This window comes from Psittacula echo, assembly GCF_963264785.1.
Source record: "Psittacula echo genome assembly, chromosome: 2".
NCBI lineage: Eukaryota > Metazoa > Chordata > Aves > Psittaciformes > Psittacidae > Psittacula > Psittacula echo.
Genome location: NC_137737.1, coordinates 38,343,247 through 38,370,134, shown reverse-complemented (window position 1 = coordinate 38,370,134; position 26,888 = coordinate 38,343,247). Strand labels below are relative to the sequence as shown.

Below are 26,888 nucleotides of genomic sequence, written 5' to 3'. Positions count from 1 at the left end.
TTTAGCTCCCTATGTGTTTAAGACTTATTTTTACACACTCAGATATGTTTCTATATCTGCTATAATTCACCAGTCAAAACATGATATACATGACTTGGGTACTGATCTTTCCATTTTAATTGACACCCCACCCAGTAACTAGTCATGTTTGACTGCTCTTTCAGATTAAAAACTAAATAGGGAGAGTTATGTGGAATTTATTTGCGAATTCTCCTTGTTGAGCCCTGTCACTTTAGTGACAGCCCTCCCTGAATTCCCCCTCATTCGGGTTTGAAAAGTGGTTGTAACCCTTTCAAGCCTGGACCCATTTTCTTTGGTTCATTTTCCTGTTTGCCTTCGCATTCAGAGGTAGATCTTCAAAGGGCGTTATTAACAAAACTAAATCTAGACTATTTCCAACTGCACACAAACACAAAGGTGGCTTAAATCCCTGAATAGCAGAGAATACCCTGCAGAAGGGCTTCCGACATTCCAGAGGACAGGTTAAAGCTTCAAAAAAACAGCACAGCAATTTTTTTCTCTCATACTTTGAAGCCGATTTTCCTTCCATAAGCATGAAAGTCTTAATTTTATTAAATAATCCAGTGGGCAATTTGCACCACTATAAACACAGATGGTCTTCAGTCATGCTGACCAAAGCAAGTTTCTGGGAGAGCTTAGTTAACACCGCCTGTACCAGCTTCTACCCAAACTGGTACAGGATGTGTCCCTGTCCAGAGCCTACTGCATGACACATGTCCTGAGATTTTAGCAAACTGAGTGAACAGAAGTGAAATAGGACACCAGGAATGGTTGAGGATAGCAGCAAAGGTGTCACCACCATGGTAACTTTGAGCCATCTGATATGACTATTTGTCTTCCTTTTATGATGTATTTTATTTTGTAGCATTGAACTCACATATTGGAGTGAGTGCCTGTTTTTCCTTGATCCTACCACTGGTATCCAGGTTGCAATGCTAACCTTGGCACACATACTTAAACCAGTGTATATAAAGGTACAGCGCAGCAAAGCCTTAATTTTTGAGTTGACTGAAATTCAAAATGCTTCAGTAAAGTAACAATAAAAAAGAGTTAAAATATAAGGAATAGCAAAACAGATGCAGATAGGAGTGAGCAGAAGCAGTATGGAACTTGGCACAGAGTTCGAACACTCCTTTGTTCGGCATATGCCTTTTTCCACGTTACTCCTGCTCACTGTAGCTGGTAAAGGGCTGCCCTTTCTCACATGGTATTTTTTCCCGGGTTAACCCTTTGAATTTAGCACGTCAGGCATAAGAAGCCATTTTGTGCCTGGCAACTGCAGAATGTGTTCCCTTGTGTGCCAGTGGATACGTTCTTACACCATTTTCTCCATGTTTACCCTATATTAGCGCTGAGGCAATGTCACACGTGTAAAATGGACATGCATGTTGTGCTGTACATCTTTAAGGCTCTGTATGAACATTAACTAATTAGTCAGTAAGGAAAAGAGCTGTGAGAAGGCTGTTTCAAAGAGCAGAAGCTGCAGGGGATACAGCTTGAACACCAGCTGCGGTCTGAATGTGTAAAGGCCCAGAGGACGGGAAGGGAAGCAAACAGGCTGAAAGGCCGGAGCAAGCCTGCAAGAGGGCTCCAAAAATACAAAGAAATCTAACATGTTAAGACCGGCTGCAGCTCACATAGGTACAATTTAGATATTAAGAATGGACTGTCAAGCTCGAGTGTTAGCCTTTAGCATGAGATGAGATTATATTATAGCATAATTGCTACCCAAGCCTTAATTACAGCAAATCAATGCTCTGACATACCACTTCAGGAAAACAAAGGTCCCATGGTAAAAAGAGGTTTCTACATTTCCTTTAACTTTGCTCCAGAATACTGAGAGCTCCAGTGAAAAACTGAGCCCTTTGGTTTCCCATTCTTAGTTTCCTTGGACAATAAATATTTTTTCCTTAGAAACTAAGGATAATCTGGTAACTAAAACATGGGTCTGGCATTCAAGGTCCCAGGCTGTATTCCCAGCTAACACACAAGGTCCACTGACAACCCAGCACCAGTACTTTCCCTGTTCTCTCAATTCTGCTTACTCAAGCTGTGATTTTTGTGGCTGTCTTCTCTGGGAGAAAGTCTGCAGGAGTTTAGAGTGAATGAGTGCTCTTGGCAATACGCATGAGAATAAAACTATTTGTCTATTGAGAAGGTAAATGTGGGTGGCACGGTAGGACTTCACTTTAAAAATCAGGCTTATCATAGCTGGAATAAGAAACTGAGAGCGTGCTTGATGCCAGTAAGTCACCCAGCACCACTATGGTTTGACAGGGCATGAGAAGTTGGTGCCTATTTGAGAGCAAAATGTTTTTCTCAGCACCTAACATGGCTGTTGCAATGGAGGTTTACGCACACCCCTATGTCATGAAAACCACCTGGGTTGGGGATAACTAAATACAACACCTCAAAGGCCCAGCTACAGGCTGAGACGGACCTGTCACTCTTATATAACTTTTCTGCCTGCCCAGATGAAAGAGCACCACTGAAAGCCCTTTCCTATGGGGTGAGGAGAGCAGTAAGATATGAGCATTATCCTCCAAGTGTGTTCAACTGCCTTCCTGGGTCTTTAGGGGAAGCCCTTAGCTGAGGGAACTGGCTAGCTTGTGTCAGTGCCAGATAAAGAATTTTTTAAAGACAGAGCATTGGAGGAGAGAAAGAAGGAAGAAGAAAAAAGAAAGAAGCGGGGCGGGGGGGGGGGGGGAGCAAGGGATATTTACAAGTGTGGGAAATGGAAGCTTTATCGGGAGATAAGGAGCTGGGCTGGCCCGTCTCTATGCAGCGTGGACACACTCGCTGCCTCTGAGTCTCTCAGGAAAGAGCAAAAGGAGCTGCTGACATTTCTGCTGAAAAGGAAGAATCAATGAATCTTTGTTTCCCAACGTCTGCTTGTTTGACCTTATTGTGTTGCGGAGTAGAAAAGGAAGAAAAGAGAATGGGTGAGGGGAGAGGGGATTTGTGCTAATAAAATCCAAGACGAGATCACAGCCCTCTGATCGCTGGAGATGCCATTATTTGGTTGTTGTCCTATTTGCCGCTGTTGCTCATTTCTGATTCTCGCCTTGCTGTAATAAGTCACACTCTTTCCAGCCATCATCCCCGTATTGACAGGCAAATGTCACCCGCGTTTGATTGACGTCCGTTGCTCCTGAATACAGAAGTATGATTTAGGAATCAATTCTGTTTGTTTACTTAAACAGCTCTTTGTGTACCTTGTATATCTGTAATCAGGACAAGTTCCTTAGTATTTTCTCAGGAGAAATGCCACTAATACTGCACATTTACCTTCCCACTCAGTCACGGAGATGCTCATCAGCCCTTAGGGGAGGAGAAAACTTTCACACGTGTACACAAATAGGAAAATTAAAAAGATCGAGGAAAAAAAGATTTTTTTTTTTATTTTTTATTTTTTATTTTTTTTTTTTTTAAAAAAAGCAAGGAAAATCAGGACTTAACAAAACGCTTTGCTGCCCCCGGGTTAAGCCAGAGAGATGTTTTTCTTAGGTCCAGGCATCTGTTGATCTGCATATGCCCGGCACTTGCCTTTGGCTTCTACACAAAAGGGAACTCTTTCCCCCGGTTTCAGTTTGCTAGCGAAGCGGTGGCTGGCTTTAAAAACCGGGAAAACACAGCAGCCGGTGATGGGTACCGTCAATTCCAATTCACAGAAAAAACCGCTTCCTTCTCTGCCTTCATGGTTGTAATCGGGGAAGGGGGAGAAGAGGGTGATCCGAAGTTGTGAGAGATGCTAATCTCTGTTACTGTGCGAGGTGGGAGGTTTATGTTCAAATAACTTCCCCTTAGACAATGGGCAACTGTAAAGCGTCCCTACATTTAAAGCAGTATTTCCCAGAAAACACTAATATGGCAGGTCAGCCTCAGGGAAGCGTTAAGCAGGAGGTGGATTGACCTTTTGATTCTCGATCGGTGACCTGAAGGGTACCCAGAGGCTGCTAAACACATCTCTTCCTTTCGGTCTGCTCCAGAAAGAGCTGTCATCGCAGGATGCAGCTAGTGAGCGAGGCTCACGATTTCACTGTTCATCCGTTTGCGGGAGGGGAGGGGGAGGGAGAGAGGTGTGGGGGGGAAATACATATTTCCCACACTGCCAGAGTAATGCCAAACTCTCTGTGAGTGGGAAGAGCAGAGCAGATGCTGGAATGAGATGCCAAAGCAGCTCCCCTTTCCCCTGCGCTTTTGGGTGCCTATAAATTGCTCCAGCGCGCTCGTCAGCCTCCTCGTCTCCTGGCAGGTGGCACCCGGGCAGGATCCCGCTCTCTCTCCGGCTCCGGCTCGGGCTCCGGCGCGGCGGTGCGGTTCGGGCTCTCGGCGGCGGGCAGCGGGGCGGCGGCGGGGCGGCCGGGAGGCGCGTCCCCGCTGAGGACTGTCGTCTGTGCGAGGGGAGGAAAAAGAGGAGAGAGCGAGCAAGCGAGGAGGCGAGCGGGGCGATCGCGAGAGGAAAGGCAAGTTCCAGGGAAAGTTCACTCAGACTGGCACAGCCTGCGAAAAAAAAAGTCGATCGCCAGCAGGAGCATAAAAGTGCGGGCGGTCGGGGCGCGGCGGCAGCGCTCCCTCCCCTCCGCTGCTCTCCTCTGCTCTCCCTCCCGCCCCGCGGCCGCAGCGGAGCCGCGACCCGCTGAAGCCCCCGCCGCCACCGGCAGCGGGAGGGCGGCGAAGCCCCAGGGGAGCCGAGCTCGGGCGGGCTCGGCGGTTTTTCGGCTCTGAGGAGGTCCCCCGCCAACCATCAAGATTTTGTCCAAAAGCAGGCAAGAGGATCGCCCTGCGCTGAGCCGGCTGGTGGGCAGCAGGCGGCGGCTGATCGCGGCCGGCGCGCTGGGGGTGGTGATGGTGCTGCTGCTGGTCATCCTCATCCCGGTGCTGGTCAGCTCGGCCGGCACCTCGGCGCACTACGAGATGCTGGGCACCTGCCGCATGGTCTGCGACCCCTACGGCGGCACCAAGGCGCCCAGCACGGCGGCCACGCCCGACCGCGGCCTCATGCAGTCCCTGCCCACCTTCATCCAGGGGCCCAAGGGGGAGGCCGGACGGCCGGGCAAAGCGGGGCCCCGCGGCCCCCCGGGGGAGCCGGGGCCGCCCGGCCCGGTGGGGCCTCCGGGTGAGAAGGGCGAGCCGGGGCGGCAGGGCCTGCCCGGTCCCCCCGGCGCGCCAGGGCTGAACGCGGCTGGGGCCATCAGCGCCGCCACCTATAGCACCGTGCCCAAGATCGCCTTCTACGCCGGCCTCAAGCGGCAGCACGAGGGCTACGAGGTGCTCAAGTTCGACGACGTGGTCACCAACCTGGGCAACCACTACGACCCCACCACCGGCAAGTTCACCTGCTCCATTCCCGGCATCTACTTCTTCACCTACCATGTGCTCATGCGGGGCGGCGACGGCACCAGCATGTGGGCCGACCTCTGCAAGAACAACCAGGTGGGCACCGCGACGGGGGAAGTCACGGGGAGGGGGGGGCTTGAGAGCAGAGGGCACCGGAAGGGAGCCGGGTTTCCTGAGGGCAGCCGGGCACCGTGAGGGGAGCAGGCACCCGTAGGGAGAAGGGGTCTCTGAGGAAGCGGGCGCAAGGAAGTGAGTTGGGATAGTTCGGGGGTTGGAACTAAGGGATCTTCAGGTCCCGTCCAACCCTGATCATTGTATGAGTCGGCACCCGAGAGGGAAAGCCGGGCTCCCTGAGGGAGTGGGCGCCGTGAGGGCAACGGGCGAGGAGGGGCGAGAACCCTCGGGGGAGCTGAGGGGATCGGGCGCTCGCTGCTCCGCAGCCGACGGGGACCCTGCCGGCTCCGCCTCGAGTGCCCCGCCGGCCCTCGGGGTGAATGCGGACTCAGCGCACTCTTTTCCCCGAGAGTCCCGCCGCTGGCGCCCGCTTCCACCCCTCTGTCTTAGCTCGCCCGCGGGCAGAGTGGCACCTGGACGCCGCTCGCTTCCCCCTTCCGGTCCCGGCTGCCGTCCGGTCCTCAGGGTCGGCCGCAGGCCGCGGAGGGCTAACCGCAGCATGCTGGTCCGGGAGCGGAGGGCGTCAGGGGCAGCTGCTGCAGCGGGGGCGAATGGGACAGAGGGTACCCCCAGGAGCGAAATCTCGCCCAGAAGGAACAGGAGCCAGGGGAGGCGGCGAGCTCAGAGGGGTGATTCTGCATGAGGAAGGGTGAGATGTGAGCGAGGAAAACACCCACGGGACGGGGCTCCCACGCCCGATTTGGACACGCTCAGACCCTGCTGGGAGCGAGGTCTCCCTCTGCCAGGGAAAGCCGGTAGCAGTGAAAGCACGGTGCCCGCAGACCTCTCCCAGCGGCGGGCCAGCACACAGCCGCGGCCCGAGGTCTGCCGGCACCCCCGACAGGAGGGAAACGTTCGGAATAATTAAAGACCCAGCCGTGCTAGCGTCTGAGAGACAGAGGAATCATCCATTTTAATTAGGGTAAAGGTTGCCACCGCGCTCGCAGGGGCCGTGCCTGTCACATCGCCCCCGAGGAGCGTACTTCGCAATTTTGCCTTTCTTCCGTGCGCTGTTCGCAGACAGAGAGCTTGGCTCTAATTATTAGAGCCCTCCGCGATACCGCCATCCCTCCTGCCCTGGGTGCCGAAGGCAGCACGGGGTTCCCCGCGTCTCCGGGAGCCTCGTGGTGCTGTCCCCGGCCTCCACTGCGGAGGGAGGGAGAGAGACTCGCCGTTCAACAGGTCCTTCCCCGCCCGGGCTGTCCCGGCCCGCAGCGGGTTACCGGAACGCGCTGCCGACTCTCCCGGTTTGGGGTGCCCGGCGCTCTGCCCGGGCTGTTCACCCGCCGGCGGGCTGGTCTGAAGGTTGATCCGGTGTCCCCGCCGTGTCCGTTCGCTCGTCGGTGCGCCCTGTCCCCCCGCAGGGCATCGCAGCTCGGCGGAGCCCGCGGCCCCCCGGCCCTTGGCGCTCGGCGCAGGCGGGAGCGGCTGCGGCCGGTTAATTCATTTAATAGAGCACTTAACCTTCTGTTTATGGCCCCTCAGAAGTACCGAGGAACCAGAATAATGAGGCCATCAGCAGCAATTAATTAAATTAGAAAATGTCCACCATAAATACTACCACAACAGACAAAGCAGGACTAGTAAAGCAAAGTACATCGCTACATACTCACTTTGATTTCTTCAAAGGCAGTATTTTCCACCGCGAGAATACCATTTTACTTGCATTAAAACATTCCTCTGGTTTTGACCCCCATTTATAATGTTTTAAAGTGTTTATTTACCCAACCTCTGAACAAAATACACACCAGCACATTTTAAAAAGTACTCAATTATAGCTATTGCATTGAACCTGAAGTCTAACCGTTCCCAAATGTAACTGCTTCCAGTACCAGCCATGAGACAAATTAATCTCGCAGCGGTTCAAAGGGGAAAAACAAAAAGACAAGAAAGGGCAGAGGCTCTATGTATATATTTGTGTCTATCTATGCAAAGAGGAGTGTTTAGGTAAACGCAAACTATTTAAAATTGACACACAGTTTCAATGCAGCAGTGCCTCCTTTTGATGATGATTTATGCTTGAAACACTAAATGCTGATGTGACAGCAGTTACTTTTGTGTATTATTTGTGAGAAAGCTCAGAGATTTTGGAAGGAAGTCGTTAAATGGAAGTCTGACAAAGGTGACATTCTAAATCCAGTGTTCTCTAACAATGGAAAGACCAAACCGCTGGAAAGTGCATGACTTACAGGGGGGAAAAAATCATCCCTAAGCAGTGCACAGGTGGAACCTCAACGTCTCTGGTGTTAACACGTTGCCTTCTTTAACGGTTATGAAGCTTGATCTCAGCTTTAACGTAAAGTGAGATCTCACAGCTTACCTTAGATCACATTACTTAGTATGTGTGTGCAACCTGAGAGCATAGCTTCATGAGAGAACTCGCATGCAACTTCTGAAATGTATAGCCCATTAGCAGTTTCATTTTGAGATACATTTACCGTTTTGCAGCAGTCAGTACACTGAGAATTCATTTGAGACTGTTCTCCTAGCCTTTGCTCTGGCTCACCAAACAAGCAGGTAAAACCTCCAAGAATAGCGCCCTAGGGTATAGAGGGCATTTATCACTATGCAGAGGGCAGGAAGATTGGCACTTTGGTTTCTAGACTTTCAATACTCCTTTTTTCCTTTTTCTCTTCAGCCAGTATGTACTGTATGTAGAATCTTAACAATTAAATATTCATTGCTGTTGTAGTCAGTGACCATATGTTGACTCCCTTAAGATAGTCACTAATGCAATTTGAAACCTCCTTTACCGTCCACAGAAACACAACACTTTAGACAAATCTACAGAAGTAGCACTTCATTACCATGTAAATGGGAATCTGGAATCTACTTTTAAACATTCTGTTTGCCAGTATGCAAGACACTAGTTCTCTATGGAAGTTTTCCTACCTCATCTGTAGCCTTTTCTCTCCTTCCCATTCCCCTCTCTGTTTACACCCTCACCTTCCCAGCGAGCCTCTCAGCCCATTCTTTTCTTTGGAGCGTATTTCCAGGGTTAATGGCCCATAGACTTCAACTCCACCCTGCCTGTCATTAATCCAGAGGAAATACCCATTGCTTAGAATAATTATTGCTTAAACACCAGCAAAATAGCTCGTCTCTGTAAACAATCCCAGGCAGTTCAGGACCAAGAAATCCTGAAATAGTTGGGGTTTATCATCGTGCCATGTATCGGTTTAAATTTGCAGCCTGTCACACCCCTGCAAGCCTTGTAAGCCTTTCTCCCTCTCCTTGCAGGGTGCATAAAGAATTTCCACCTACTGTGATTTTTTTCAGCTGCACAATGCCATAAGAACCCGCGTGGTAAAAGAACGTTTCAGTATTAATGTGAAATCCTATCACATGAAAATTTAATTTGGAAATTTATCATTTAAACTTTGAAAGGAATCCATTGAAAATTTGAGTTATAGCCTATTTTTTCAACTCAGAACAGATAAAATCCCACATATAGTACACCAAGTCATGCATTATTACTTAGTTCAGGTTTGCAGTACCACTAAATCACTTACTGCTCTGTAACTATGCTAGAACAAAGCCAAAGCAGATGATGTGTTACACTGAAATAAATCACATACAACTAAGTTTAAATATTTTACTGAACAGGGTCAGATTATATATAAATGGAGATTTGCAATGGCACGGGCTATTCAGTGCTGGAAACCAGCATGCATCTTGAAATCACAGATTACTTCCACTTTGCTAGTAACGGCAAATGTAGTCAGCAGCGGAATAGCAAGGGAGGAATGGGGGAAAAAAATTAGGTTTAAGTGAAAGTTGCAAATGAAAAGCCCTCAGTGACTTGTATATCCCAAAACCTCCTAGAGCGAAGAGCCACTTGTCTGTGATTTTGCAAATGTGCATCTCTTAAACCACACCAATATTAAATGTTTGCTCTCTGAAATGTGGCAATAGCAGTTTCCCCAAACCCTGACCAGGCTTTTTACCTGCTTTGTGTGCATTGGAGTGTGTGTGCGGGTGGGTGCGGATGTTTTGTATTCTTTTTGCAGCATAATGCCATTAGTAGTACAACAATAAATCACCTCTGGGAAAAGTCCAGCCAGGTATTACCAGCAGGGCCTCACTGCGGATCCTCGCCGGTGTCACTCACTTGTCCCACTCAAAGAAAAGCAATGCCAATGTAAAACTGGCACATTACCCGATTCAGTTGTCCCAACTCCAGCTGTTATTCCGCATGTATTTAAAAAGGCGCCAAACATCTACAGGAGTGCAGGTGGTGGTTGTGTATTAGTAAGATGACTGATAAAGGATAGTTCTCAGTTACTGCTTGCATTTCAGAGGTTGTATTATAGGAGAAAATAAGGAATAACCATAGGAAAGGACTACAGTATATATTGCCAGGCATTTAATGTGGCAACTTGTGCATGCTGAATAAAACATTGAGGATATACTTTAATTTCACCATGCAGGAAGAATTATCCGAGTTTTCTTAACCACTCATTATGTATTTTATGTAGGTTCGAGCTAGTGCGATTGCTCAGGATGCTGATCAGAACTACGACTATGCCAGTAACAGTGTGGTTCTTCATTTGGAGCCAGGAGATGAAGTTTACATTAAATTAGATGGAGGAAAAGCACATGGAGGAAACAACAACAAATACAGCACATTTTCTGGATTTATTATTTATGCTGACTGATAATGAATAAAACAGACCCACCAAACCAGTCCAAAAATGAAGCTTGCTCTTCTAAGCAATGGATTTGCGTGGCAAAAGTCAATGAAACAAGCACCCCAGCAGAGAGCGACCATCGAACACCTCAGCAGCGGGGGGAAAAAGTCGAATGCTACCTGATTCACATCTGTACAACACAGAGAAACCTTATGTTAAAAATTGCAAAACAAGTTAAACAGATGTGCGATCCAGTACCGCCAAAGCAAATACTTCCTCATTGTCAGTGTCCATGTGAATGAAGTCCTACATAGAGCAAATTTTTATAGAAAAATAAAACACCACCTAAGGACGCTGAGGTATTTTTTCAGTGTATATGATACTTTGATGTGTTATGATCTTGCTGCTTTATCCATACTTCAGCTTTGGTTCTTGTGACTTACTTGCTAACAATGATGCTTGGAGTCCACTCATAGTGTGATGAGGAATGATTTTCCAATAAAAGGAAGGGGTAATCAAAATATACTTTCTCTCCAAAGGAATTGTTTGACTTGTACTTTTCTTATTCTTCTACATAAAACCAGAAACTAATCAGCTTCAAGCCTTAACTCAATGTTCCTGCTTTGTAGGTTTACATTACACTTTTGACATCAAATCAACCCAGTGGAGTTGTTTAAATTTTGTTTTCCCCTTAGCTGTGTTCTAAAATAAAAGGGGTAGAAGAAACACTTTTCTTTTTCTTACTTCCTAAAAAATATAGCTATATAAAATAGAATACAAACTATTCTATTGGACCCAATCCCTGATTCCACCAAAGCCAATGGCAAAACTCCCATTGATATTAGTGGAAGAAAAGACAATTTTGCCTTTAAATTGTAAACGTGTAAATATATATATTTAGACAATTCTTACAGGCCCATTCTTGATGGTTAGTTGTGTAAATATTTAGCAAGGCTGGCATCCACATCCTCAGACTAAGGTAGAGTGTTTTTCTTTGCACCCATTAGTTGCCATTAGTCTTTCAGCACTTAGTCTGTACTTGGGTACTATTTTTAATAAAATAGTTATGACTTAACATACTGCAGATGTTCAACTAGAATTTCGTAGGAGTATAATGGGTCAAAACATTACTTGTCTTAGGTGTCTTGTCTCACTCATGTTAGTGGGCTTATTCCTACAAAGGAAGAATGGGAGATCTGACACGTGAAAGAATGCTGTCACACAGACCTTTGCCATGGTAGCTAGTTACCGGTTTGTAGTAAGGTGTGCCTATGAAATGGACACAAATAAGCATATTACCAAAAATGATAACACATATGCAAAGAAAGAAGCAGATATTTACATGAAAAAAAAAAAAGTGTGTATTAAATCCTATTTTTCTCATTCACATATATATATATATAGATATATATAAAGTCTCAAAGAAGTTTAATCCATAGAAAGGATTAATGGCTTGGAGAATTAAACTAAACACAGGCATTATGAGTTGCATAGTTATAAAAATGCTTTAAAATGAGTTAATACCAGTAATGTCCATAGAGTATTTTTATTCAGAAAATGGATTTATTATTTGTTTTGGTTTGGGGAGGGAAGGCTGTCTATTTCTCTCAGGTTAAAACTTGCAGATCTCATTATAAACCTAAATTATAGCAGGATAATTAATTAGCTCCTTAGCACAGTTGGTTATGTTGTTCAACATTTTGGCAAAATGAAGGTAACATTTTCATAACTTGTTAAAGAGTAATAGAAGCTACCCCTAGCATTTCTGTTTCATGTACTTTGCCACAAGCAACCTTGTCTAATGTACTAAGGGTACAGACTCAGATTTATCTGTATTAAGATGCTGAAGGTGTCTGCCACTGTGACAAAAAAGCTCTTTGATGCTGGCTGCTCAGTAAAAGGTTTTATGAATCTCTCTAAAATCTCTTGTTTGAACGAGTTAAGCCTATTTTAAACAGAAAGTGTTACTCTTTCTGTTTTGACTTGTCCAATTCAAAACAAGTATCGAGTTAGTCTAGGCTGACAAATCCAGTCTAACTCAACTAGGATTTATAAAGGGACATTGTGCTGCCAATTACTTGTGTATTATCTCACCAGGCTGGTAACGCTTTTACTTTATGACAAAGTGCCAACCTACACCCGTACATTGTAGGGATTACTCCTGGGTTGTTTTTTTTTTCCTACAAGGTAATGTATTTTATTAACAGATGTGTAACTGACTTCAGGTCTGTTTGCTCCATGGTTGCTTTCATTGGTTAGCACACTCACGACAGCAGTGTAGCTAGAGATTCTCTACATAGTATTCAACAGTAACGTAGCAGGCTAGGGATCACTTACAACTAGCAATGTGTATTTACTAAGGTATTTATTGGAAAAGCTTAATACTACCAGATGATAAGGTCCAAGTTGAAGCAACTTTTGAAATCAGGCTACCACTGCTACTGGATAAGACCATTTTTTTGGATAAATCACCTGCCCTGGTTAAAGTTAGACAAGAGCAAAGAACACACTTTATGTGAAAAACTCATAGAAGGCAAACATTTCTTCCTTTTTCATCATATCTTGATATACTGATTTGTAAAGACTTATATCACAACCTTTGTTATAACTATTACAACTCATTAAAACTGTATTATGTAATACATTTCGACTTTTGGTGTTGCCTCCTTACAAAAAAGAAGCTGGTCTGCATGAAGTTTCACATGATCGCTGTGAGATCCCAAAAGTTCAGGATAAAAAATAGATGCAATTAAAAAAAGACATCCACAATAACACACATAGTTTAAGAAGTCATCAAACTGCTTTATTCAAAAATATATTTTCCAAGTAATTTTTGCACTCTCAGTTAAAGATAAGTTGATAAACTAGAAAGAAACAATATCTTTTTAGAATTACTTGAGATTCTTTTTGCCTTCTGTTGTCTGTGGAAGCTATAGAGAAGTCACAGACCTTTTAGAAAGCATTTTTTAAAGAATATAAGGATAATTAGAACATTGTCAATATTACAAGGATTAAAATCGCCCCCAGGAGAAGGAGAATTTAATTGAAAACTCTAATTTCCTTCGAAGTCCAGATGATGCATCTTCAGTGATACTTTGGGTAACATTTAATAGTAGTATTAGATTACCCTGTAGAAGCAATCATTTTAAAATTTCAATAGAAAAGATTTTGCAGCTAAGCTCATATCCAGTAAATTATTCACGGACAGACTTCTAAAAGGGAGAAAATGCAGAGAGGATACATATTAGTTTGTTTTTCTCATTAAAGAGAAAAATCATAATCAGTTTGTTTGCATCTAACTAGTAACTTCCAGCTTCTCTGAAAAGAACCATGTTTTAAAATGCCTCCTCTCCTGAAACAAATGTGAATTTTATCAAGATTCCTTATAAAATAGGAATGTTTATTCATTATTCTTACTTAAAAGTCAGCCACCGCTTTGGATTTGCTAGGAGTATTTTATCAATTTTGTCTTGGGATATGCCTCTAATCAGCATTTTAGGAATTATATTTTTAAGGATATGCGAATATCCATGGCCTCCATATTTCATCAACCTATTCTTAGTATGCACATCATGAGCAATCAGAATTCTGTCTTCATAGCCTTCATCGACCAGCATACGAATCCTGCAAAAGTAAAAAGCATACCTGTCAGTGAAAGGCTCCCACTGCAACAGCACAGAACTGAGCAGGATTTACTTTTTTTCCTCATTGCTGGACTGTATAATAACTGAAATAGTTATTTTCAGCTACTCAGAAGACATAGTCCTTATATTCAATTGAAAATAAAACACATAATTTATTGAATGAAAAACCCCAAACACCTCTGAAAACATACCACCACATCTCAAAATAGAGAAGGGAAACACTTTGCAGTTGGTACATGACTTTGCATTCCCAGCCCCATTAAGTCCATGGAGAAATTCAAGAGCTTCAGCATCACGAAGCACGGGACATGGGTTTTACATACACAATTAAGTAATAATTTGCTACATAAACATATATACATAACATATCAGCAGGTTAGCTCTTGCTGCTCTCAAAGTGCTAGTCCCATTACATTTGTTAATGACCAGACTCTGTGTGTGACAGGTCCTTTGAGAAGCCCAGCTCAACCACACACATACTTCCATATCTTCAGTTAATTCCCATTTAGCAAACATTCCATATAGACAGCTATCATAGAAACACATTTCAAAGATGTTTGTTAAAGAAGAAGATAAGACAGGTGTTGCACAGTGCATCTGTCAGAAATGAGAGGAGTTAGTACAACAGCCCAGCTAAAAAGACTTGGCAAAATGACAAGTCAGCTTGGAAAAAGAAGTAATCCTGCTGGTCACTGCCTTGTAGCAAGCCCGCTGCAGCAAGCCCTTCTGTTCCACTTTTCAGCCCGGTAAACTTAATCCTTTGCTCTGCTCATTCTTTAAAATTTATTCAGTGTGTGTCTAAACCCCTGTTTTGCATGATGTTACGTTTCCCACTAGGCTTCAGTTTAGTTTGGCAGTAGGCTGCAGCATTAAAGTGGCAGAGATGGACAGACCGGACCCAGAAAGTGCTTGTTCCTCATGAAGGCACCCAACTCCATCATTTGCCAACACTGAAATTCTAATTCTTAACTTTCTGACTGTGGTTTGAACAGCAAGAAAGCAAATACCAGTTTTATAAGGAACTACACCATATCTGAAAGCCCTTACTGTCAGGTTTTATTACAATTAGTTATGAGGAGATATATGCAGCAGGATCAAATCAATATGGGCAGCAGGAAAAAGGCAAGTAAGACAGAACTTGGTAAAATATGAGCATCTTTCAAAAACCTACCATAAGCTGTGCTATTTAGTGCACAGCACTATGTACACTGTAGTATTACAATATCACAAGTATCTTTTCCAGCCTAAAATTCAGACAGACCACAAGCCAACCAGAGAGTAAGAACAATGACACTGGAGTGACTAAGTTCTTTGCTGATCAAACATCTTAGAATCATCTCCCTTCATGTCTGGATGAATTTCTTGGGCTGGGAAGCATATGGTCCTTTATGTCCCATACTCATTCTTGCTTTTTGCTCATTATTGTAAGTTTAGTTAGTGCTTGCTTCTGATTCAAGGAAAAACTGCCCCTGAAAAAATTCAGTTCTTTTACTTGCATTGACAGTAGGCTGCAGCAAAAATATGGAAGTACACGCATGGCTAAACTGTGTTTGAGTAGGTATGGCACGACTACAGGAGTTTACCTTTTGAATAGACAAGACCCAAATATATATTTTCTCTTCAGTATTTTCATCAACATATTTAAATGTCAATTTGATTTCCACTTCTCTGGTGCAGTCTGACAAAAAAACCCAAACCCTGAGGAGATTGCCACTGTCATCTGATGTCCAGTGTGGATGCATCAAAAGCCCAGCAAAACCCATTTAATGGCACACCTAACTCAAATGTGCATACTCACACCATACAATGAGAACACTTTTTGTATTTTCTTCCTATCAGCAGCCTGCTGCAAGAGATACTCAAATGCCAGAGAGCTGTAGGAGAGACATCAATGGCTGAGTAAGTATCATGGACGGAATGAAAACTTTGCCATGGTTGAACAAGCACTTGCTAACCACGGCTTAGCCCATTCCTCTATGCACACTCCTCACAGCCCTGTGCACACACTGACCTCCCATGGCACAGGAGAGGGGAGGAGGCACAGGGGAGAGGAGCAGCTTCACCCATTCTAAATGTGAAAACGGTGTATTTGGTGCAACAGTTTAAAATACCAAGTGCAAAACTCAGAGCCCTGTTAAGACAGAGATAGGATTTCTCCTGTGAAAAGCAGCGGCAAACACTTGGCAGTAAGTGGAATAGTAACCACCACACCTTCTTGAGAACAGTCTGAAAACAGAGAATATTAGTTTTGAGGTTAATATGACAATGAGGAGGAGGGAAGCTGCGTCTGGAATGTAAGTGAAAGCTGAAAAGTTACTTAATTAGTGATCAAGGATCACAAAATGTTTCTAATCAAGGAACTCTGAAAGGAAAAAAAGACACAGGCAGGATGGCAGCCCACCCTCAGAAACCTGCCACTTCACTGCACACAAACACTGTGGACAAACAGCAGAGGAGGCTTCCACCTCCAGCGTGGAAGGAGTGAGATGCCCATTCCCAGCTGATCCTACCTTCTCTCTGAGTGTTTCTGCAAGGAGTGCATCTCCTTGGCAATACCTTGTGTTAGCACAGCACAACAGATTTGCTGTGCAGCTGAGCTGAGACTGCATGGGCTGACAAGAAGCAGGGAAGAGGTATCCTGCCAGTGGGGCCAATATTTTCACATTGTGAGTGTGAGGAGCATGGGAGTGCTGAAGAGAAGGAATTTCACCTTTCAAAACAGAGAAAGGGCAAAAGGAGAGGGGAAGGAGAGATGGTAAAGTGCTTGGAAGAAAAAAAGTGTGGTTTTCAGGATGGAAGCACAAATCTACCCAAGACAACCAATGGGTTCTGCTGGTTTACTGCATTTGTGAGATGTAACAGGCTCAGATGATGCCTGGCAGCAGCACTAGGTTTCCAATACTGTGTTTCAAACAAAAGCCAAACCTTAACGTGAATGCAGTATCTCCAGCCTTTTTTACAGTCTATATAAATGTAGCAAATTATAAAATTCAACCAGATCAGCACAGAATTAGAACAGAGAACGAAGTGAAAAAAGTTCTTGATCTTCTGCTCAAGTAACTTTCCACAACACTATGATTCTACATCTTCCTTTGCAGACAGAAGAAATTATACGTGCTGCTCTAATGACGTGCCAGCAGCAGGGGAAAATTGTCATTATTTTAATATGAAAAAAGGCAATTTTGAACTGCAAGCAGAATCACTGTGACAGCCTTAAAACAAGTACCAATAATATTCATTTGTCAATGGCAATCCTATAGCTTAAACTGCATGGAAGCAGATACCTTGTAATTCTGTCATTGTCACTCGGCATGTCAATCTCAGGATGGAAGTGGTAATGAAGAAATTCTGTACCAAATAGGTCATACTCTAAATAGCACCCAAGGTCAGCAAATTCCAGAAGTTTCTTTTTATCAAATATGGTCCTGAGGAACATATAAAACAAAGTCAGCATTGCAAACGGAAGAAAAAATCATTATAACAGGAAGAAAAAAGAGGATAGGTATTTTGTGACTTCCTACTTCAAGAAACAAGACCAATAATCTAAGATGTAGTTCACCCTTTTGGAAAATAGGACTCCTGTTGGACCCATGCAACTTAAGCTCATACACCTTTTACCTCCATCTGGGACTTTATGTATTAAAACAAAATAAACCAAAACAAACCCAATTCTTCCCCCATGAAATAATGAAAACATTTATCATAATCTTTAAATAGAAACAGGAAAGTTACTTACTTTTGATATCACTAACCCTCTCAATAGACAACCTAGCAAGGAAGGACATTTAAGGAGGAAGTTAATTCATGGAGACATTTAAGAAAGACAATGGATTAGTTACAGAAGACAGATTTACTTTCTCAAAAAAGTTACAGGAGACAGCTACATCCAGGGCTCATTTCATCTATCACACATCAGTAATACACAACTTTGTCTTTAGTTTCTATTCTGTTTCTAGATTGTCATTAGAACAGCAATATATCATTGTCTGCAATGGGCTCTGGCCAGAATGCTTTAAGGAAATGTTCTCACCAAAATATATAATGGCACTGTGAGTACCTGGAACTTGAGCTTTGCAGCAGATCTGAAAAGTGAAGGAACAAAGAGAAACAAAGCTACTAAAACCTGTCACTCACATGGAAAAGAATGGCAACTGAAGTAAGAGCTCTCTGGAATATATTTTTTTTTTCCCTTGGAAACATTTTTGCCAAGAGTATAAGCTATCCAAAGGCAAAAAAAACCAAACAAACCAGAACAAAACCCCTCAAATGATACATTATAATTTTATCTTTATAACCATAGTACAATTTTTTTCATCTAAAGAATAAACACATGTCCACAAGAACAGCACAATTAACCAAAAGGGCAGTTGTTAGGTTTTTTTATTATTGCAGATATTGATTACACAAAGTTATTTTACCCTTTACAATGACATCACAGTCTGTTGCTATGGAAATGGCTGATGTCACAATCTCAATATTATGACTTTACAACAGGGCCAAGTAGGAGGAACAGATGGGCTGAGAGAGAAAACCCTTGTTGAAACAAACCTGCCATCAGCGGGAGTCTAAAATTTGCCAACTGTAATTAATAAAAAGCATTATTTCAAAATAAATGTTACAGTTTACAGAGATTGAACATTTATCACCAAATGAGTTTTCAAAGTGCAGAGCAAAAGAACAGGTTATTTTAGATCCAGCCCTGCTCAGTTCACATGAAGATGGTAGCCAAGAGTATTCAATCCTGTGCAGGTGGCAAAACCCACCCAATGATGCATTTCAAAATCAGAGCCAGAAAAATGTCTTTTAAAAACTGTTGTTGGTGGTGTGCTTTTGGGTGCTCTGACCCAACAAAGCACAGGAGAGCGTAATTTCATCATCCACTGGATCCCCTTGTAAACCACATGGATGTAGCAGCGGCAACAGTTACCAGCTGGAACTGCTAAATCTCTGTGCTAGAATTAGGTGTTTGGGCAACAATGACCCTGAGCAGCCCTGAATGCATGAGAAAGGAGATGGCACACATGGAACATCCTGTAGTTTGGACCTCATCCATACATCATCAGAGGGACACCCATCAAACCATTACCAAGCATTCATAACAGTTGCTGTGAGTCTTCTAACAAAAGCTGCTCAAGTGAATGTATGTTGATATCTAGGAAGATACCTTTATAACCTTGGCCCCTAACTAATGGTCAAAGCCAAGACCCAATAGCTTCTGCTTCCCAGCCTTTATCTGCACTGCAGTTTCACTATGGACACTTGCTACTTTTTGTTCTAAGATGCTAAACTGAAAAACACGTTAGCCAGCATTTTAGTTTTATCATTTGATTGTAAATCCACCTGAAAATTACCATTCTGTCTGTGTCAAAGCAGACATGAAATACGGAGCTATGTACAAATTTATCTCACATTTAAGGGACTGGGATGCTCCCACGTGGATTCTTCTCACTGAAGGAGACTTAAAATGTTAAGTGCACATTGCACAGCCAAACTTCACAGTAGTTTAGAGACTATGCTACAGCAAATGCCAACCTGAATGTGTGAAAGTAATGATAGAAGGAGTGTAAGAAAATGTCATATTGTGCACCAAAGGCTGTTAGTGAAACTGCACCTCTGTTTTGCCTGTTTTCCTACTTACATTGCCTATTTTCCACCAATTAATCACTGAATTCAATGATTTACAACAGCATATAAAGGCAAAAAACAGTAACTGTGTTTTTATGTTGTATCAAAATGGCTACACAAGTACTGACACAGGCAGCTTGCTCAGTCCTCTGTTGTAAAAAGATTTAAGTAATCATTTTTTCTTTAATAAGGAGAGAAAAATATAGCTACAGATACAATGAAATGCAGGTAAATACGTAAAGTAAGCTCATATCATTCATATATAATCAAATATAATTTCATCGCACTGAATTTTATGCTCCAAAAATTCCCGAGTAAAACATTGATCTCTGTGTGAATACAAAACACCTGTAGCTCGATTTGCAAGCTGTTAGAGCCTGTATCTGTTAGGAATTTGGAGCACAGTTCTCTTGCCTGTATTACACTCACACAGAGGGCAAACAATCCAATTGCTGAGAATCATATGACCACAAACAGTCTCCATTATTCAGCAACTGTCCAAAATAATCAATGCTTGGATATTTTCCAGCTCACCATGAGCAACACAAGGTCACACAAAACAGATTTGGTAATAGAGGCTGTGTTTCTAAACTGGAGAGAGAAAAGCACCCTAATTCCTCTCCACGTCTAATGTGAGGCTCCTGGTTTTTGTTCTCAAGGAAACTAAAAGTTAGCTCTCTGGTCAATGCTAAGAACTATCCAAACCCAGACTATTTTCTTTTTAAGCAATATTTCTTCTGTCTGGTAGAAGAACATTAAAGATCTGCCTTCTGCTTTGATACAGAATCCAGCCAAATGAGGGAGTTCTCCATTAGCTTTTGTGAGATTTTGGTAGGCCCTTAAGAGTTTTCCAGTTTTAAGAAATGCCAGAAGCCCAGAGCTTCCCACCCAATTTGGTGAAAGGGGATCAATTTCTAATGCTTTTGTGTAGGGATATGAATTAATGTAATTCCATTTTTTTTTTTAATGTGGCTACAGTTATTCCTAATCTTGCTCCAGGCCTTCAAAGAGAGCATTAAAAATAATATCAAAATCTCTTTATCAATGTGAATCTCACAGATGATCCTGACTGAAATGCTGGAAGCTGATGAAGCTCTATATAAGCAGTTATTTTTAAGTCAGTAAACTTAAAGATAATTCTTCATGCTGTGATCCCAGTGCACAATAGAAACCTAGCTATTTGCAGCTGCTATGGGTTGCGGCAACACTGCCAAGACAGTAGAACAGTCTGCTTACCTGTCGAGGTGAGACATGACTGTCTTTGAAGCATCAGCCCCAGCTTCCTGCAGAATGCGGATAAGCTGGAAAGGTGAATCGCTGTGCCTTCCAGGATGGATGATAATGGGGCACCCGAGCTGTGACTGAGCCTGCGCTGTTGCCTGAAGCACTCTGTGTTCACTCTGAGTCAAAGGCCAGGAGCAACCTATTTCTCCTACTACACCACACTTGATGTCAGTCCCATCCGCTCCATTGAGTACCTCATCAACAATAATGCCTGTAAGCTAGAGAACAGGAAAATGACATTTTTTGTTATTAATACTATTTGCGTTAAATAGCATCAAATTTGGCCTATGAACACTCTGCTAGTTATACTCCCAAGGTCTTTCTGAACTTACTTAATTAACAGTTGGGTGTGTGAAAACACGGTGGTTAAAATCTGATTTCTGTCAGTTAATGTTATGCTAGCCATTCACTAAGACCAAAATACACACAGAAGCATATTGATTTAACAGTATCCACTCACACAGTTGTCCAGGTTTGACAAGAAAACTGATCTACATGTAATTTGAATACTGATTTAGGCTGAGACTAATTTTTCTTAGACCTGTGCCTCACAGTCCTGAAGCAGATTCAGAAGCAATTCAATGTAATTTTTTGTGAGTAAGGCAACCTTGTCATTCAGACGGACAAGGGAAAACTCTGGAGGATGCTGAAGACACAAGTTTCAGGCAAATCCTGCTTGTGTGAATGCCAATGTAAACCAGCAAGAGCTCCCCTGACTTACCAGAACTACAAGAACAAAGCTCAGCTGACAAATTTACAGGGTCAAAATCAGCTTGCTTTTAAATATTGATAGGCAAACAGGACATCAGAATCTCCTAGTAAAAGCAATTTGCTATAAAAACTATAGTTTTTCTTTTCCAGAATAGGCCATGTATCTTAAAGCTTACATTCAGAACCATGAGCACAAAATGGCACTAATGATCACCTAACTCTTTGGCCTTGAATCTTAAAGAAATCATGATTTCAAGGAAGAACAAAGTGAGCAAAGGAAGAAGGACAGTTTGCAAGCAAATCCAGAAAACTAAATTAATCTGTAACTTATCTCTACTCCATACCTTATCTCCTCAACAGCCTCATACAACATATTAGTAAATACTCTATATACGAAAGTCAGCCCAAGGTATTACAGTTTACAGCAGGCTTCTGCCCAATACTTTATCCTGTAATTACACACCTTATGCTTCATGTCTAACCAGTCTGTCAACCATTTCTGTAGACAGATACAGAATTCACTCCTCTCCTGAAGAGCATTTCTCCAAATACTCAAATTGTCTTTGTCTAATCAGAAAACATACCATCATGTCAAATTCACTGGCAAATAAGGAACCACCAGTTATCGAGGATCAGTCACTGCATAACCCTTTCTAAATAACTGTCTTCTGGACTAGATTAAATATTGATAACCTGCTGCATACAGGACATTTCTGGGTCTCCAGCAGTCCACATACAAAACGGAAACCTTTGCCCCAAGAAATCTATTTCTTATGAAATTTCAAACAATGGAAGAATATTAAGGAAAAGCAGTTCTGTTCCACACAGCCTGCGCCACTGTGGCTGGCAGAGCTGCTCAAGTTACACCCATTGATTTCTAAAATTAATTTGGCTCATTTGTAAACTGTGACAGATTTTAAAAACATTTTTCCAGCTCTGTTCATTTCATTCACAGCCTCCTGCCCTGGAGAGTTCCCTTCCCTCTTCTCCCTATCATCACATTTTCTTAATAAAAGGTGAATGAATATTTATAATTATAGGAATATCTGGGGACCTCAGCCATTATTAACACATTGTCTGAGGCACCACACAAACAATCTGATGTAGACTCTGCCCTGAAAAGTCTGGACAAATGGTAGAGAACAGAGATATAACACACAGCCTGAGCAGAACAATGATTTGCAGCTGTCCTGTAAATACTGCAATTATTTATGCTTTTTATAAAAATCCTGGGTGATCTCATTGGGAAGCAATTAACCAGAGACAGAAGTAGCAGAAAGGATATACTCCTCCCTTAAAAAATGTAAAAATAATAGGATAATTGGTGCTGTACCGGATACCCACAGGTGAAGTACTTTATTTCCCTTTTACTGTTGCATTATAACAAATTTTGTCAGAGAAAACAGAGCTTAAGAATTGGAAATGCTGACAAATGATCCCAGCACACACAAATAGTGCTGTTCCGGCTACAACACACAAGCCAGTAATGCTGTTCCCAAGCCTTTCGTGTTGAGAACTTCTAGATTTCATCCGTTTTGCTGGAATTCCTCTCCAACTTTGACTTACCCAGGGATAATTCATAGGAGAGAGACTCTGAAGCAATGGTTAAGACTTACCTGTTCCACTGTCATGGCCTGTGTTTGAGAAGAATGAGTAAAACCCACATAAAACCCAGCACCAGCAATAATATGGACTCCAGTTTCTTCAGCAAGTTTCTTCAAAGTATTCATATCTCGACCAATTCCTGTAGTCGTGTTTTCCACAATCGTCCCACCACCTGCTGCTTTAAAATGCAACAGCTCCTCCTTCACAGCATCTGTTTCCTGATACAGAAGAAGGTTTTCTTTATGGCTGTAGGGATTTTGCTTAATCCAAAACAAGTTCTTCATCTCAATGGGCCCATCAGACAGAGGCTCTTGGCCTGGAGAAGGTGGCAAAAAACTGCTGCTGTAGTTCATGGCCAAGTGTTCATGAGTCAATGTATAGCCAAGGTGGTCTGGCTCCACAGGGCCCAAGACAGTCTGTACTTTCCCGCTCAAGGAAGGCATTTTTCTTCAACAAAAAGGAAAAAAAAAATAATCAGATTCTAAAAGAGTCTGGGAAAGAAGAAGAAAGGAAAGAAGAACATTTCAGAAAGAGTAAACCTTTCTTATGCAATTCCTGAATTCCCTCCTCTCTCACACACTCGTACCTACACGCTGTGTGTGTTCGCTGAATGAAATGTTTTGAAACGTTTTCAAATGTTGCTTCCAGTAGAGCACTCAACGTGAAAAACATTTATTTTACCTAACTATGCTTGTATCAGTACTCTAGCAATGTAAACATATCACACTCATCGGCAAAGGAAATCGCCATCATTTATTGTGCTATAGTTGGTATCACGATTAGAGAACTGTTTCCTATTTAATTAACAACCACTCTATGTCCATTTAGGATTCTCTGCTCGACATCAGCTGTCAAATTTTGCCAGCTTGAGCCACCATGAACATACTCAGCACCAAGGCTGAGTATTCCTTTCTGGTACATTTAGTTTATTCATTCATGTCCTCCAACACACACTGTCCCCGTGCATGCCGAGGAAGCTGTCTGTGTTCGGACACCTCATCTGTCCCTCTGTATGAGGAATGCAGGGATGGGGACAATCTTCTGCTTCTTCAGCTTCAATGGATCTCAGGTTGTTTTGCCAGCTGTACTGTAGAGGTCTGAAATAGCCCAGGACAACCCTCCCAAGGTTAACAACAGTTGCTGAAGATACAGGGTGGCCCCCAACCAGCAGGGAGAAGCCAAAGAGGTTTTCCCATCAGCTTCATTGGCCAAATATTTCATCAGTTAAGAACAGACCTTAATCTGACAATTTACATGGCTCAGCCTTTAAGAGACATTCATCTTTAACATGAACAAAACAATGTTCTTCCTCAGAATCTGAAATGAGTGATGACAAAGACACACATTGACTCTGCTGTTTGCAGTTGCTTCATGTCAAAGGCATCTGCCCTGTGCCAGCTTGGCCTGACTCACTGCAGGTTAGAATCAGCTGCAGCTCTCACCATTGGGATTTGGGGGGAGGTTTCTCACTGGGGAGTGGGGGCAGTCCTGACTACCCAGTTCTTCTTAGATCTTCCTGATGCTAGTTGCAAAGGCTTGAGGATATATAGTTATAATCCCTAGTCAACCAAAATCATCAGTTATGAAACAAAATACATGTTTAATCATGTCCGGAGGACAGGACTAACTAGAGCATGCATTATTGATTAAAGAGAGAGGTCTTTCCCATTTCTGTCTCCCTTTTAGTGAATAATGTCATAAATATGGTTTTGTTACTGGTGATGCCCTCAGAGGACATTTTCCTTTTAACTGCTAAAGTTAATCTACCAGGATGCCAGAAAAACTGAAATCTGAAGGGCATTGAACTCTACATATCAAAGGGCACAAGAACATCGAGGTCTCTTTGGGGATACTTTGATCTCATAAGCAGCAGTCATTGTCAAGAGTACCAATGTACAAAAGTGACTCAGCCCCTGCAAAAGGCAGCTATCACCTGCCTAGTGATGTCTGGAGTGCTGGCAGTTATTTTAATACGGAAACTTGGCCATCCATAAGGAAGAGAAAGGACTCACTTACTGTTTGCCTTGTGTAAAAGTAGATTTAGGAAGAACTGTTCTTTTATGAATTTTCTATCTAGACTAGTGTGTTGACTTGTTTGAGAAGACAGAAGAATAATTAGTCTCAGAACAGACTGCTGGCTGATTAATATAATGATTTATTTTTTGCCAAATAAATTAAGACGTGCATGATTTCAGAAAATATTATTCTTGAGAAAATAATCAAAAGCAAAATACCTGTCTTAGTCAGAATCTGCTGCTAGCTGCAATTCAATTAAGTTGTCCAACCCAGTCATTAATTCCATTCTTGAACAAAGCTGGTGCTCTATAGAGCAACCCACTATTTTGGAGAAAGTTCAATGATCTGAGTCATTCCTAGATGCACAGCAAGGAGACTAACATAAGTCTATGATAACTGCATTACATTTGCTTCCCCCCATCCCTTTTTTTTTTTTTAAATGTTAAATATCTACACTGGTATTCAGTAAAACCCTGACAGCATAAAGAGTGATAACTACTCTCTGCATTGCAGACACGCTTTTCTTTCCCCATGTTCATTGGCAATTTTCAAATCCATTCAGGAATTTCAAACGCATTTCAAACCCAAGTTAGGAAAACAAACCTATATAAATATTTTGTTATATAATCAAATACGTAAGTACTGAAGTTCTGTTGCTAAAACTTCACACAAATTGATTGCAGCCTGTTTCCTTAACAAATTTCCACTTCAGTTTTTCGTTATTTAATAGTGCAGTTACTAAAAAATAGAATATGAATTTTTGCCCACTTTTAGATTACTACTTTAATGAAACATTGACTTTCAACATTTGTTCCCGCTCATTCCTTTCCAACACAGTTAATTTAGATTACCCTCAATTAGTCTGGCCTGCCCACTCCAAAGACCTATGGTTGCAGGTGTGAGATCATCTTACAGCCTGAGGTGCTATAAATCTCCTGATTTATAGCAGCAAAAGAAGATCTGAAATTACCAGTTCCAGTGAAAGGTTTCTCTTATAGCAGATACCAATCCATTCATTTTTAGACTCTAGATTTCAGATTATAGCATACACACAGAGTTTACACAACCAATGTCTACTACTGAACCTTTTGATTGAGGCCAAGGATTTTTATAAATACAAGCAGCATCACAAAAACAGAAACTGACACTAACAGCATTTAAAGTAGGCCTAATTTTATCTGCATGAAAAATATGATTAATATTAATGTCTGCACTTGCTTACTAACACAGTTTTAGAAACCCGCCGCTTTTAATAAAAATATGAAAAATAAAGACAGCCAACAACCTGTGACTGGAATAATTTTTAAAACCACCGTCTTGATATCGTTCCTACTGTCATTTACATAGACAGCATGCCCTGATTAAATGCTATAATGATATATTATTCCTAGTAATGTTCACCTGATGGAAACAGAATTTAATTAGTGTCTTTAAAACAAATTCTAGGTGCAAGCAACTTCTAAATGGAACAAGGACTGCTTAATTTAAGCATGTATATGTTAGTACAGGAATCAATGTTTGTGTGCTTTACTAACGACTGGCATGCCATGTTTTACACAGAACTTTCTTCTGAGGAAGTTCCTTCTTTCATACACCATGGACTGAATTCATACCATCCCCTTTAGCCATCTAAAATGAGGTATGCCTTCTATAGAAGAGCATTTTCACAGCCAAGATGGAAAGACATATCCATAGGTAACTCATCCAGCCTATTTTGCATGTTTGTAATAGGACACGAAACGTCACTTTCTGTAGTATCAGCCTCCTTCCAAGGCCTATGGAGGGAGATAAGAAACCATCCTGGACAAGAAAAGCATATTTTAGATGGTTCCATATA

At 42.5% G+C, this 26,888-nt stretch overlaps 2 protein-coding genes across 3 annotated transcripts; one reads left to right on the top strand and one right to left on the bottom strand.

Annotated features, from left to right (window-relative positions):
• Nucleotides 1-4,845: 4,845 nt before the first annotated feature.
• Nucleotides 4,846-10,193, top strand: C1QL3 (complement C1q like 3; the record flags this gene model as incomplete). The annotated part of the gene is made up of 2 exons (XM_080611203.1): nucleotides 4,846-5,457; nucleotides 10,014-10,193. The coding sequence occupies exons 1-2, from the start codon at nucleotides 4,870-4,872 to the stop codon at nucleotides 10,191-10,193; spliced, it is 768 nt and encodes a 255-aa protein (XP_080467329.1). The 5' UTR covers nucleotides 4,846-4,869.
• A 3,386-nt stretch (nucleotides 10,194-13,579) lies between these two features.
• On the bottom strand, nucleotides 13,580-23,596 carry PTER (phosphotriesterase related; the record flags this gene model as incomplete). 2 transcript variants are annotated; one of them, XM_080639654.1, is made up of 4 exons in its annotated part: nucleotides 23,047-23,596; nucleotides 20,672-20,937; nucleotides 17,095-17,235; nucleotides 13,580-13,790 (listed from the first exon to the last, which is right to left on the bottom strand). In XM_080639654.1, the coding sequence occupies exons 1-4, from the start codon at nucleotides 23,476-23,478 to the stop codon at nucleotides 13,580-13,582; spliced, it is 1,050 nt and encodes a 349-aa protein (XP_080495780.1). In that variant the 5' UTR covers nucleotides 23,479-23,596. The 2 variants fall into 2 exon arrangements, with proteins under 2 accessions (XP_080495780.1, XP_080495781.1); XM_080639655.1 differs by lacking the exon at nucleotides 17,095-17,235.
• Between the last annotated feature and the right edge of the window lie 3,292 nt (nucleotides 23,597-26,888).